Source organism: Malaclemys terrapin, chromosome 1 (assembly GCF_027887155.1).
Source record: "Malaclemys terrapin pileata isolate rMalTer1 chromosome 1, rMalTer1.hap1, whole genome shotgun sequence".
Taxonomy (NCBI): Eukaryota; Metazoa; Chordata; order Testudines; family Emydidae; genus Malaclemys; species Malaclemys terrapin.
Window position 1 is genome coordinate 266,873,235 of NC_071505.1, and position 13,558 is coordinate 266,886,792.

General features: G+C 38.9%; 2 protein-coding genes across 3 annotated transcripts in view; one reads left to right on the forward strand and one right to left on the reverse strand.

The window, feature by feature from the left end:
• Positions 1-5,943, forward strand: part of ITGBL1 (integrin subunit beta like 1) — a 201,792-nt gene extending 195,849 nt beyond the window's left edge. The window contains exons 10-11 of the mRNA XM_054012844.1: positions 2,955-3,068; positions 4,862-5,943. Coding sequence (XP_053868819.1) covers positions 2,955-3,068; positions 4,862-4,953 — 206 coding nt within the window. The 3' untranslated portion in view covers positions 4,954-5,943. The remainder of the gene's footprint in view (positions 1-2,954; positions 3,069-4,861) is intronic.
• A 79-nt stretch (positions 5,944-6,022) lies between these two features.
• Positions 6,023-13,558, reverse strand: part of FGF14 (fibroblast growth factor 14) — a 636,316-nt gene continuing 628,780 nt past the window's right edge. For both annotated transcript variants that reach the window (XM_054012858.1, XM_054012867.1), the window contains exon 5: positions 6,023-12,739. In XM_054012858.1, coding sequence (XP_053868833.1) covers positions 12,603-12,739 — 137 coding nt within the window. In that variant the 3' untranslated portion in view covers positions 6,023-12,602. The remainder of the gene's footprint in view (positions 12,740-13,558) is intronic.

A 13,558-nucleotide genomic window follows, 5' to 3' on the forward strand; every position in this document is an offset into this window, starting at 1 on the left:
AAATTGCCCCCTGCATGCCTAAACATGGATTTGGGAACCTTACCCTTAGGCACACAGGTTTGTAAATACTGTCTGTAGCTAGAGTGAATGGCAGCGTCCAGAAGTCCTAATGTAAGGCCAAACGTTGAGCCAGTTCTCTACATACCAGTGCTGTTGTTTGTGAAATAAGTGGCTTGTCAATAGTCCATGCACTAGTGAGTACCTAGCTTCCCGGCTATTAAAACTTTGCAGGAATTATGGCCAAGATTTTTCAAAAGTGACAACTGATTTAAGGGGGCCTCAATGTTTGGATGTCAACTTGCGATACTAGTTTTCACAGGGTGACTGCTCAGTACTTTTTGAAAATGAAGCCCCTTTAACATAAACCAAGTGTATAATAGACACCGAGAGTTACTAGTCACTTTTCAAAATCTTGGCTCACCGCCTGTAGTAAATATTCTCACCAGCGAAAACAGAAACACCCACCATGCTGCTGCTTCTTCAGAAATAGCTGGAGGGCAGCAGATGGTTGCTGTGACGATGCTGGACTCAGGTTAGTCAGTGAGACAAAAAGGATCTGGCCAGAATTACAAGAAAACTATCCTAACCAATTAGACTATTTTTAATTAAAGTGAGGAGGCTCCCAAGGCAGGAAAGAGATTTTGTACATTATGGAACCTGATTTTTTTTTTTTTAAAGTTCCTTTTACACGTTACATTTATTGTATCATCTACAAAATACCTTTAATAAGTCTTGGGTAGCTGTGAGTTACAATACTCTGCTTTCTTCTTAATGTTTCTTGCTAAAATTCGCATTGTGTTTGGCTCTTCTTGGCATCAGCATGTGTAGCTGTTGAGGCTTTGTTGCTGATTTGGAAATAGAAACACCTGGCTTAAATCAATCTCAAATATAGAATGAAATATAAGATTGGCCAGTACAGTGATCTTGAAATTATCTTACTGGATGTGCTTTCCTCCATTGCCTCTTCATGCACTTAATATTTTACCCTTGAAAGGAAAGTTAGTATTTCCCTATTTGCATAGCTTAATAGGCAGCATGTTAATAAATGACAGAGAAATACATGCTAAAGCAAGGGAGGGCAAACTTTTTGGTTGGAGGGATGCTTCTGGTTTCCAAAATTGTGTGGAGGGCTGGTTAGGGGAGGCTGTGCCTCCCCAGACAGCCAGGGTGTGCCCCCCCTCCCCCCGGAACTCCTGCCCCATCTAACCCTCCCTGTTCCCTGTCTCCTGACAGCCCCCGGAACCCCTATCAACTGCCCCCCGCCGCCCCATCCAACCCCCTCTCTCTTTCCTGACTGCCCCCCCAGGACCCCTGCCCCATCCAACCACCCTTCTCCCTGTCCCCTGACTGTCCCCGGAACCCCTCGCCCCTGACTGCCCCCCGCTGCCCCATCCAATCCCCTCTCTCCTTCCTGACTGCCCCCCCGAGACCCCTGCCCCCATTCAACCCCCCTGTTCCCCACCCTCTGACAGTCCCAACCCCTATCCACACCCCTTCCCCCCACCCCGAACTCCCCTGCCCTCTATTCAACCCCCCCACTCCCTGCCCCCTTCCCACGCTGCCTGGAGCACCGGTGGCTGGCGGTGCTACAGCCGTGTTACCCAGAGCACCAGGACAGGCAGCCATGTCACCCAGCTGCCTCCAGCCATGTCACTGCACAGCACAGAGCACTGGGTCAGGCCACGGCTCTGCAGCTGCGCTGCCCCGCCCCAGGAGCTCGCAGCTTCACCATCCAGAACATTGCGCTGGCGGCGGGGCGAGCTGAGGCTGTGTGGGAGGGGGAACAGCAGGGGAGGGGCCGGGGGAGAGCTTCCTGGGGCAGGAGCTCAGGGGCCAGGCAGGAGGGTCCCGCAGGCCAGATATGGCCTGCAGGCCATAGTTTGCCCACCTCTGCTCAAGTCTGTGTTCCCAAGTATAAGTCCTTTATTTGTATATTACAATATGTTATAGTTTAAGACAACTTATCCCTACAATAATGCAGTAAATTAACTCTGCTCAACCTACAGTAAATCAGTGAATGTTACATTTTTAAAGAGGGTCAGTACCTGTGCTACTTTGATGTTTTTAATGAATAGAAATAGATTCAATTGATAAATAGTACCGGGTTTGTTGTGGAGATTTTTCTGGGGAATGTTCAGTTGATTGACACCGCTCAAAATTTAAAGGAAAGTTTCCACTTTGAGTTTTGACTGTGGGCCTGAGTGAAAGCCCTTTGAACTTAATGGAAAGATGCAAAATGTTGTGGGCTTTCGATCAGGCCCTGAATAGATTTCTGTGAATTAAATACCTTTGTACATTCTCTGGGGCTGGATCATCATGTGTTTCTCTGTTTTGTACAGCACTGAACAGTTGATGGCTCCCTACTGTAATAAAGGAAAGCCTCTTGAAAAGGGGGATAGAGTGGGATTTTACAAAATTGTCCAAATGACTTAGGAGCATATCCTATTGAAAGTCAGTGTACCCTGCACTCCTAAGGAACTTAGGATTTTTGAAAATCCAACCCGCAGTGATCCAAAACAAATGGAAAGAAAAGGCCAGAGAGCAGCAAGGTGCTATGTGTGTGCCTTAAACACTACGGGCCATTTTTCATCCCGATGCAATTTTATTGACTTCAATAAGGTTGGACCAGGCATGATTTTGACTCATCTAGCCACAAAGCAGAACAGCTCCTGGGAAGAGTAGCCTTGATTGTGATGCTCTGGCACAAAAGCGAAACCTCTAAATTTGAGTCCTGAATAAATAAAAGAAGCAAAATCAAGGCATTACATAGAACACCACTTCATACTCAGGCTGACCTCTAAAGGATCATTTTATTCAATAAGCTTTTAGCTGCTTGATCTTCTTTTAGACAATAGCTTGTTAGATGGCAATTGTGCCTGTGTCTGAGATGTTATATCCCAGAAAGAAAAGTGCTGGTGCCCAATGATTGTGAGTAATAATCTTTGTGATTTCAGGTTCCTGTCACTGTGGAAAGTGCATCTGTTCCCCCCAGGACTGGTACATTTCAGGGGAATTTTGTGAATGTGATGACAGAGACTGCGACAAACATGATGGTCTTATTTGCACAGGTGCAGTACTGACTAATCCTTAATTGCTCTGAGAAGCAGACTGTGCATAAATGCAAATTGAAGTTAGACAAAACCAAGCAAGTTCTCTTTGTCCATTGATGGAAAGGAGGAACACTTTCCTATTATTAAAATCACTTTAGCTGTTAGGAGAGTGTTGCTTTATGTTGTGATGAATAATCAATTTAACACTTTGCAAGGAAAATTGAAATCCAAAGCATGAATACCAATAATTAAATCACTTGTGAAATTCATCCAAAAAGTAAAATGCTTTTGTCTACCACCTGTTCCTGTACGGAAATGAACATGTATGAGAAGGTAGTGATTCAGTGGTTTCTGTTGCTATCACCATCTTTACTTCATTTTCTATGATGAATGTATGTAATGAATTTAGAAACCATTTAGTTTAATAATCCTTGGTAATGCAGCAGGAGCAGGTGCTTATATTATGATGAGGGGAATAGTCATGTTTTTTTCATAGACTTCCCTGGCATCAAGACAACTCTCACTGGGATGCTGAGATGCCTGACAGTATTTTTTATGACATGTTGGATGCTGACTAAAGTCTTTTGCACCTATCTCAGGGTTTAGATGGCAGATGCAAAGGGAAATGGGTAGACTGCCAACACTTGCTTTTAACAGAGATGGGAGAAAAATCTAGTGACAAGCAGGAATATGTGATCTGTTTGATTAACTTGCTGTGTGTTCCATGATGAAAATCGTAGAGCAGTGGTTCTCAAACTAGGGCCACCATTTGTTCAGGGAAAGCCCCTGGCGTGCCGGGCCGGTTTGTTTACCTGCCGCGTCTGGGTGGCCAGCACATCTCTTGGGCCGCACTGCTTCCTGCAGCCCCCATTGGCCTGGAGCGGCGAACCGCGACCAGTGGGAGGCATGATCGGCTGAACCTGCAGACGCGGCAAGTAAACAAACCGGCCTAGCCCGCCAGGGGCTTTCCCTGAACAAGCGGCAGCCCTAGTTTGAGAACCACTGTCGTAGAGGACAATCTCTGCATCTTTCCATCTAGAAAAATCTTTGCTTAGCAATGTTCTTCTATTTGCCAATGGATACAGAGGTGGCAGAAGACAGAACTATGTGTCTGCTGAAACAAAGAATAGGAGGAAGGGTATCAGAGCATGAAAGATGGAGTCATGAGTTTCAGGTTCTATTCACAAATCTGCAACTGATTACTTGGCTGACTAAATTTCCAAAAGTGTTCACTGTGTTTGAGTGCCTGGGACCTGATTTTCCACCACTCCACTTGAGTTTGTCACCCACATGTGATGGAGGGGTTTGAAAATATTGGTCCTCTCTGTGCCTTAGTTTCTCCATCTGCAAAATGGGGATAATACCCTGTCACACAGAGATTTCATGAGACTATTTTTTGTCAAACACTTTGAGCTCCTCAGCTGAAAAAGGTGCTTTTCAATTTCAAAGGTTTATTCATAATACTATTCTCTTTGCAACAAATTCGCTTTAGCTAAAATAGTTCTAGTTTTTCCTTACATCTTGAAGTATAGTGGGAACACTAAGACAGCATAGAAACAGCTTGGGTCCAAACCATGATGGTATAATTACCATATTTATTATTCTGCTGATGGCATTGCTCTAAAGATGCCATTAATTGTTTGAAAATGTATGGTTTTGGTGGCTGCTTAATCAAATGTAAAGTGCTCTCTTAACAAAAAATATGTAAAGGAACAATAAAAATGTTTTATTATGGCTTGTTTCTTCCCATAACACAGTTTAATGCAGTACATTTCAATTATGGTAATTATCCCCTGTTTATTTTGTTCTAGGCAATGGTGTATGTAGCTGTGGAAACTGTGAATGCTGGGAAGGATGGAATGGGAATGCTTGTGAAATCTGGCTTGGGACAGAATACCCTTAATCGTAACATGGAGCATCCAGGACTGAGGGGTTTGGTTTGGTTTTTTAGGCTGCTAGAACAATTAAATGCAAGGCAAACCACATAGAATAACCACCAGAGATATTCAAATAGACCAATGTAAGTTTCTGTATTTCATAACAACCAATTGCAGGTCTACTCCTGCTCCTGTTGAATTCATTTGCAACACTCACATTGACTTCAGTGGGACTGGGATTGGCTTTAAAAGTCTTAAGGTTGAATTCCTGGCTTCACTGAAGTGACACAAGAAAGCTTTATTGCATAGTTTAGCTTGTTGTCAAATCTCGACACCATTACATAATGAAATGGTGTTCATATAAAAGACTAGAGCTGGATGGATATTTGTCAAAAAATTTATCTGATGCCATTTCTGGTGTCTGTCAAATATATTATTATTTGGCTGTGTTTTTTCCCTTCCAATTCTGATTGTTTTCCAGCTCCAATAACAAGAGAAGCTGTAAATTAATTATTTTATTTTTTGTCAGAAATCTGCAGTTGTATAACAGATCCAAATACCTAAACAACCCCAGAGAGTAGGTCAATGATCCAAATTATAAAACCAGACCCCACTGCTAGAACAGAGAAATCAAAAAAAATCTTGATTTCTGTGGTTACAATATCATTAAGCTGGTTATCTAGTCTTCATACTACACTCTCAAATACATAACCTGTAGGGTGAGAATTTTTTTAAAAAATCCAGTTAAATGAGTTGCTATATTTAATACATATCTTATAACTTGTATGTACTTTTATCATAGTGTTATGTATGTACACTTACCTAGTCATCTTAAAAAGAAAAGCACATGAAAATGTATTAGATAACTTTTAGGATACCAATTCCGTGTGCTATTAGGACTCACTGTTTTGGAAGAGATTACACTATCACACACGATATTCATTGAATCTTACTACTTTTATAGAAGGTGGGAGTCTTGACCATCAGCTGAATTAGGTACACTGTATAGCACACTGCTGTCAATGAAAGATGTTCAGATGATGGAAACAAAATAATTTAATTGCAGATTTCAAACAGTAAATACAAACAGTGCAGTGGTATGAACAAAATTTTTATTTCTTATCAATGGTGAAATGCTGCTCAGTGTGAAATTCACATTGAATTATGAAAAATGCACAACTATATTGGGACTTCCCTAAGTTATTTACATTTGAATCTTTTCCCCCCAACTTGTAGGTTTGGCAGCCCTTTAATTCTTCAGAGCAAAAAAATATGTACATTTTCTTTTCAAAAGTGATTACATATTGTGAAATTTGATTAAATCACAAAAAATATCAAATTTTGATATTGTTACATTGTGATTTAGGTGTCAAGTTTCAGGCTTTTAGTTTGATACAAGACTAAGAAATAAGGAACCTGTGTATTAATTGAAAAAAGGTATTTCCATTATTACACTAGAAATTTGTTTTCTTATAGAAAGGACATTGATTATTTAAGTTGGAAAATACAACAGTAAAGAACATGTAACAGTTATAGTGTGAAAACTTTAAGTGCGCTTATTGAAAGGTTTTGAACAATCATTTCTCCCCCCATTTAGCTTGCTTTTACCGCATTTTCTTTAAATGTGTAGCTTTAAACATAAATATATAGCTTTTCAAAGCCCATGTTCTCAGGGAGACATAATCCAGTCACCTCTAAATGTCTGTGCATAACTTATTAATGGGAGTTCTGCACATTCACAGAGACAACTATACCCAAAAGCTGCTACTGCCTCTCTTTAGATAACCAAAATATCAGGAAGAGTTCTAAAATGTATTGATGCAGCATAAACAAACTTTGAAGTAAAACAAGTTTTGAAATCACATCTTATATTTTATGGTTGTAACCGTTAAAATTGTACAGAGATTAGGTATTTCAATGTGTCATTTTAACATTTGCCAACGCTAGTCTTTGACTGGTGAACACAAGCTTGTTGGTTTTATTTATATATAAATTAACACAGACCTGAAGTCTCTTATAGTAATAAATGTCTTACAGGTGTGGGTACTTCTGAGTCAATGAAAGAAAAAAGGAAATCAAGCTTCATTATGTCTCGCATTTATGTACAGTACTTTGTACAGCTAACAAAATAGAAAATCAATGTTGTTTAGATTGAATAGATACTTGGGATCATTTAAACAAACTAGCAAACAAAGATATAAATACTGTATCTTACCTATGATATTTCAGGCAGCCACATTCCTAGACTGGAAAATTATTCTCTGTAAGGTCATAAATTGCTGGGTATCTGCGTGTCATGTAATATTTGATATATTTTATTTTACTTTGTGATTTTGTTTGTTTTCCTTTTAAGTTTGTAAACTAAAATCATAGAAGTGATTCTAATTTCTAGTAAGACAAACTTTTAAACATTTCCACAACAGGTTTGTTTTTTAATTTTCAAAGCTACTGAGGTGGATTAATATAGACTTTAAAAAAAATGTTTTAAAATTCTCTGACAAAGCTAGGGCCTGGGATTAAGTAAAATACAAATGATCAAAGCAAAACTGGGCTATAAGCCATATAGTGTTTACCAAGACTGCTCAAAATGTAATGGATATCTATTTTCTTTTCCATTTTTTATTCTTTTTTGCGTGTGTGTGGCTTGAACATCTTTTTTTCCCATACTGAGGAAACCAGTGATATGAGTCTCAGTACATCTTCTATGCAGCTTATTCCCTTGCTATAAAAATAAGACTGGAAGATAAATATTATTGTTCCATGTATGTGAAAATACTGTCTGCCTAAATTGTAAAAGTAAAAAGAGGTGTGAGGGAGTGAAAAATATTTCCCATCTAATTCACATATACTAATTATGTCACTGCTTCCAGGTCTTGGGCAAACAGTAATTCCAGAACAAGAAAGCTGGTTAGATAAGGGGGCAGTTTGATACTGGCTACATCTACAGTTCTCCATTCTTGTGATAAAAAGGGCACCATCTGAAAAGTGCTAAGTACTACTTCTGAGCACTCTCAGCACTTTGCAGGATTGTGGCCACACTATATAACATCTTCTCGGGTTTCAGACATCAACTTGCTGTTCACTGTCTTGCTTGTATCCATGATTTAGCAAAGGGAAAGGATTACTGGGAGGGTAAAGGGTCAAGCTGTCTTTCAGAGGCATATAGCTGGAGATTTAATCATGTATCTGGCTTGGTGCTTTTGATGCACTGCCCTCCTCCTTCCTGGAATGGTGACTCACTTTACATCTAAATTATATTTCATACTATAGTCTGGGGATGAATAAAGTGAAGTTGAATAGTTCTATGACTAGGCTCTAGAACAAAGATTTTATTATATTTAAAAAAAAAAATCATAGCATTTGCATTAGACATCCTGAAAAAGTCTTGAAATGTATTGCACAGATCACAAATTTATCCAAAGGGGCATTTAGCAACACTATAATAGCTTTACTATGTCTAATTTTCCTACTTTTTCTAACCTGAATGGAGTTGAATATTTCTACTTTGTACCATAGAACAGATGGATCAACAAGACACACCTTTAATGCATGGGCCAAACTCTTTGTCTACTTGATTGACCGCTATAACATTACAGCAGCAGAGATTTTGTCCCTCTGTGTGTAAACAGTTATGAGCTTTACAAGATTCTTTCAGGTAAATACATTGTGAAAGAAGGTCCTTTTATTCTTTTGTGGGTTATTTTTGTTATACAAATCATATGGATGAAAAAATGACAATACATAAACATGTTGATTTGAGCATTGCTTAAAGAATAGGAGAAGAAGCAAAACACGTGTTAAGTGAGCTACAAAGCACTTGTGATCTTTCTTTAGAAGCTACTATAGTTTTTCTAAACATGGCCAAGCTGGTAAGGGTTCATGTGAATCTAGAAAACACTTTTTAATAGTGCTTTGTTCAATTTGTACATATCTACCTAAGAACTGGATTTTGTGTATGTGTATGCATGACTGGTATTTTGCCAAAATTGTTGCTGAAATAAAAATGAACTTCTTGTTTCAGAGGGAAAATGAAAAGATAATGCCCATCTGCATTATTAATATACCTGTGCATTAGTGAGATAGTGAAGAGATTGGCATTTCTTTTTTGGACCACTGTGCAAACCAGGCTCTCTGGGATTAAATAAAAAGAAAGGAAGGAGCAATACAAAACACAGCATGCAAAAGGTCTGGCATACTGTAGAGTTGCATACATTGCTGTACATGGAAATACAAAACACAAAATCTGTAAATATAAATTAATTCATCAGGTTTACTATACAGTACTTTAGTAGTAACAGACAGTTGAAAATAGTTTTCACTTAACAGCAACATTAATTTTAGAGGGAACAAAATGGTGAAGTCTTATCCTGGAAAACAGCAGGAGAGGTAATATATCAAGGAGCTAAAATTTTCTTTGGCATGGTAAAGGGGGAGAATTGAGTTTGCCAACCTATCTACGTAGTTTCACTACATTGTGGCCAGTGCAATGTTATTTTGCACATTCTGCTTGTTAGATAAAGTTGTTTTGTTTTTCAATATGCCTTCATATAAATATTTTATTCAATATGTTGCCTCTGTGTATACAACAAATGATAATAAACACAAACTGTACAATGCAAACAAACTCTTTGCATATATGTATGTAAATTTAGTAATACATACCAACAGTTCTTGATACGCATAGCCTACTACATGCAGTTCATCATTGCCATCCTCTTCCCATGCAACAGATGAGACAAGAGACAAAATTAAAGGCATAACCAAAACACAAATAACAAAGACCCCTGTGCTCTACGTTTAAACAGACTTTAGAATAAATTGTTGTAAGACATCCATTCACAGGATTAAACACCCTTACAGACAACCCATGTAAACAAAAATAAAACTGGTGATACATTTACAGTACATACTAGTCATTTACAAAAATAAATTCAGCCTTAATTGTAACTAGTCAACTGGTTGGCAGAGAAATAGCTGCCTGAGATGTAGGGTTTAATGTTGAAAATGGTAATGTATATGGCCTTGGGACACCAGTCCCAGAGAACTGAAATTCAAAGGACCAGCGTGTGCTCTCTACATCCTCCGTGCATACCTCAGGCAGTTCTATGGCACTGTCTCACCCTCCGGACCCTCCAGAGCCACCTCTGTGCAGGCCAGGGTCCAAGTTGGGCAGGCTGGAGACTGAGTGGGACAGGGCAAGAATGCACATAGGCTCCCTGTGAACATTAGACACAAAAGATAATGCAGCTTCTCTGCACAACTCCCTTCCCGATCCCAAGAGGCGCTACAGCAGAAGTGAGGGGGGCGGGGAGGTCAGCAAGGCTCCAATGCCAGGACACTACCAGAGAGGCAGGGCAGAGCTCTACGTTGGTAGTACTGGCCTCCTATTGATCCACCAGGGGGAGGCTTCATAGCTTTTTTTGTTAGGGGGGCGGGAGGCACACAAGTCCCATCCGTCCTAGTAGGATGAGATCGGAAGCTCACCACAAGGGGTATCTCATGGAGATTTTCTCCTTTAAAGTCACCGGGTGAGGGGATGATCTGGGCCAAAAGTTACTTTATGCACATTTTGTCACAGCATTGAAGTAGCTTTGTCTTTGTTTAAATGCTTAAATACTTACAAAACAAACTTCACTTGATATGCTTCACTCGGCTCTTTAAGGAGACCCAAACTTTGTCTGTTTTACACGGTATATAAACAAGGAACCCTAAACTGTCAAAAGACTCATAGCAGCATTACAATAACCTATTTGACCAATATGTTGTGTTACTTATTAAAACGGAATTCCCATATGAAAACTGTATAAGCATGAAGAGTTAATCAGTATGCAGCTAAACAGGCCAGGAATTTGAAACAACTGGTGGCCTGTCACAGAGCTCTGCATAATGCCATGAGAAAATTATTTTTTTCAGTAACTACAATTGCTCAAAAGGGAAGGATGAAGTTTGTCCCCCTTAAACATGATGATAACAGCAAGAGGCCAATAGAGTGTTGTCACACATAGTTTGCCAAAACTCAGGTACAGTTTGGTCCTTGTCGCCCTTTCTGAGAAGCAAATGCCTATTAAGCACACACAGAATAGCCTTATTTCAGTCTTTTGAAAGTATGCGCCTAAATATTTGACTCTTTACCTACAGTATTTAACACTATAATGGCATCTTTGTTGTATTGTCTAAAGCTTATTACCCATTTTATTTTGTTGTTCAATTGGTTTCATGACAGTTAACTGACACCAGTGAAGCGTCACCAGTATTTCTCATGAAGCAATTGAACATGATTCAAGGACTCAATCTCATAATGGGTTTGCTTTCCTCTAGTTTCATGTAGTAGAATGTATAGCATACAGAAAGCAAGGCAAGGCACCGATTATCTAGCAGTTTGGTGGGAATATCCTAAAAAGGTGGGTTAGAGGTATGTACTGGGTTATGGGGTGAAATACATAGGACTGGACTCTGCATGCTGAGCTAAAAAAAAAATTAAATGTTTTCTAATAGACCCAGTTTAAAAAAAAATTAATACCCAAAATATTAAAGTATAACTTATAACTACCCTTTGCATTGGTGCTGCTAAAAAGAACACATCATCCTTGCCCATGCTTTGCTGAGTAAGAGTGGAAAACAGCCAAAATAATGATGGCATTAAATTCAGTTAATTAAAAACAGGAAAGGATTAGATCTGAACTGGATTTAGGTAGCGCAATTCTTGTTAGTCTTAATTATTATTTTTCAAATAATGAGGATTAGTAGGTGAAAAATGAGCCTTAATTCAGGCCTACAAGGCCTACATAGTTCTTTGGACCCACTTTCCCAAAAATGAGTGGGTCTTGCTCGCTGGGCAAGGCAAATGTTACCATTACCAGTAAGCCTGTGATACGTATAAAACACACACACAAAAAGAAACTATAGAGGGATGTCAAACACTAGTTTCAAAAAACTTTCTACTGGTCGTGTTTGACACTTTTCCCACCACAATAATGCCAACCTCAGGAGCATGGTATCTGTTACTAAAGTGTATTCACATTTACCAATATTCTAAGTCAGAGACAATGATCCTAGTCTTCATAGATATAATTCATAATAATAGGTTTTTGAAGGCTTCCTGATTCCCTGATTGCTTTCAGAACTAAGCCACCTGCAACATTTAAATTGTAGAGAAACACAATCCCTGCAAAAGGTCACAGACAGTGGAGCAAGCAGCCTTGTAAAAAAAAGGGAAGAGAAATCCATAATAGCACAGGTTTACAGCATCTAACTAGAAATTACTTGATATCACCTGTGTGCTACAAAATAGAACTTAAACACATGGATTTCGCTGAAACTGGACTCAAAAAAGGATTATGGGTAACTGTCAGCAGGCAAGGTATCAAGTGTACTTGTGAAGTATGTCATTCACATGAAGTGTCACAGTCACAGAAAAAATATTCAAAAGGCATTCCATATCTGGTAGGGCATTCCATGGTCTGAGTTTAGCTGGTTATCCAGGTGTCTTCTCGTTGTGGGAGGAGCTACATGTTGAGATTTATCCACTTGCAACAATTTAGTTCAGAAACAGCAAAGTGCAAGTATTCACTTGCCTCAAGCTGATCCACAGACACCGAAGTAGCAGAGTCCGGCAAGGATAAATTGCTCAACTGTACTCAGGGCTTAATAAGTCACAACACCTGTGAGGATCCGGCTATGTCGTCTTACTCTTGTTAACTGGTTTGCCTCCATTCATTATTGCAGATGCACTTGTGCTTTTGCTTGGAGTTACCCCAGCCTTTGGCACTGTTTCTCCAACATCATGCAAGGATGGTTCTCGATACATGGCAACTAAAGGTAGAAGAAAAAAAAACTTCAGTAGGATTCATTTTCATAGATTTTAAGGCCAGAAGGGTCCTCTGTGACCTAATGTATAATACAGGCCATAGAACTTACCCCAAATAAATTTTAGTGCATATTTTTATATCACCCTTACCAGAATAAGAGTTTTAATAGTCTCTTTGTTCCTCTTTGTGTGAAGGAGATTAGCTACTTTGAAAGGGACTGTCTGTCTATTTTAAGTCACTAATATTTTTTCCACGCAATCCAAGTATCGCTCTTCCTCCATCACCTCTGACTTACATGCACAATAGGAAATTGTCCCTTTGTTTTTAAATGGAAAATGTGACTTGTTTATAGAAGCTTTAGAAATGAAAAGCAATTGTTCTATCTCAATTTGTACAATATGGAAGAATGAGCTGTGCAGCAAAACCCCTCAGGCTTTGCACAGTCTTATTACAAAATAGTTCAATAGTCAAAACTGAATTTTCTGATTACATTTTAAGGATTCTTGATATTTACTGGTGTACATCAAGTTATTTCTTTATCAAATGCCATGAGGATCTTATTTTAAGCATCAAAAATGAGAATGACAATATTAGAATCAAGAACTTTAATTTTCATGAAGGAAAATCATTTAATCAATCATTATTTAATTTTTCAAATTCCTCTCACAGCCTGGTTAATAGGTGGCATTTATTTCCCCCCATAAATGGCTCACTGATGTATTCACAAAAATAAATCTTATAGAGTGTTTATATAAAATTAAAACATGATGAGATCAGACAAGACTTGGTGTTCATTCATCTGTACTGGTGAAGTATTTAGGAT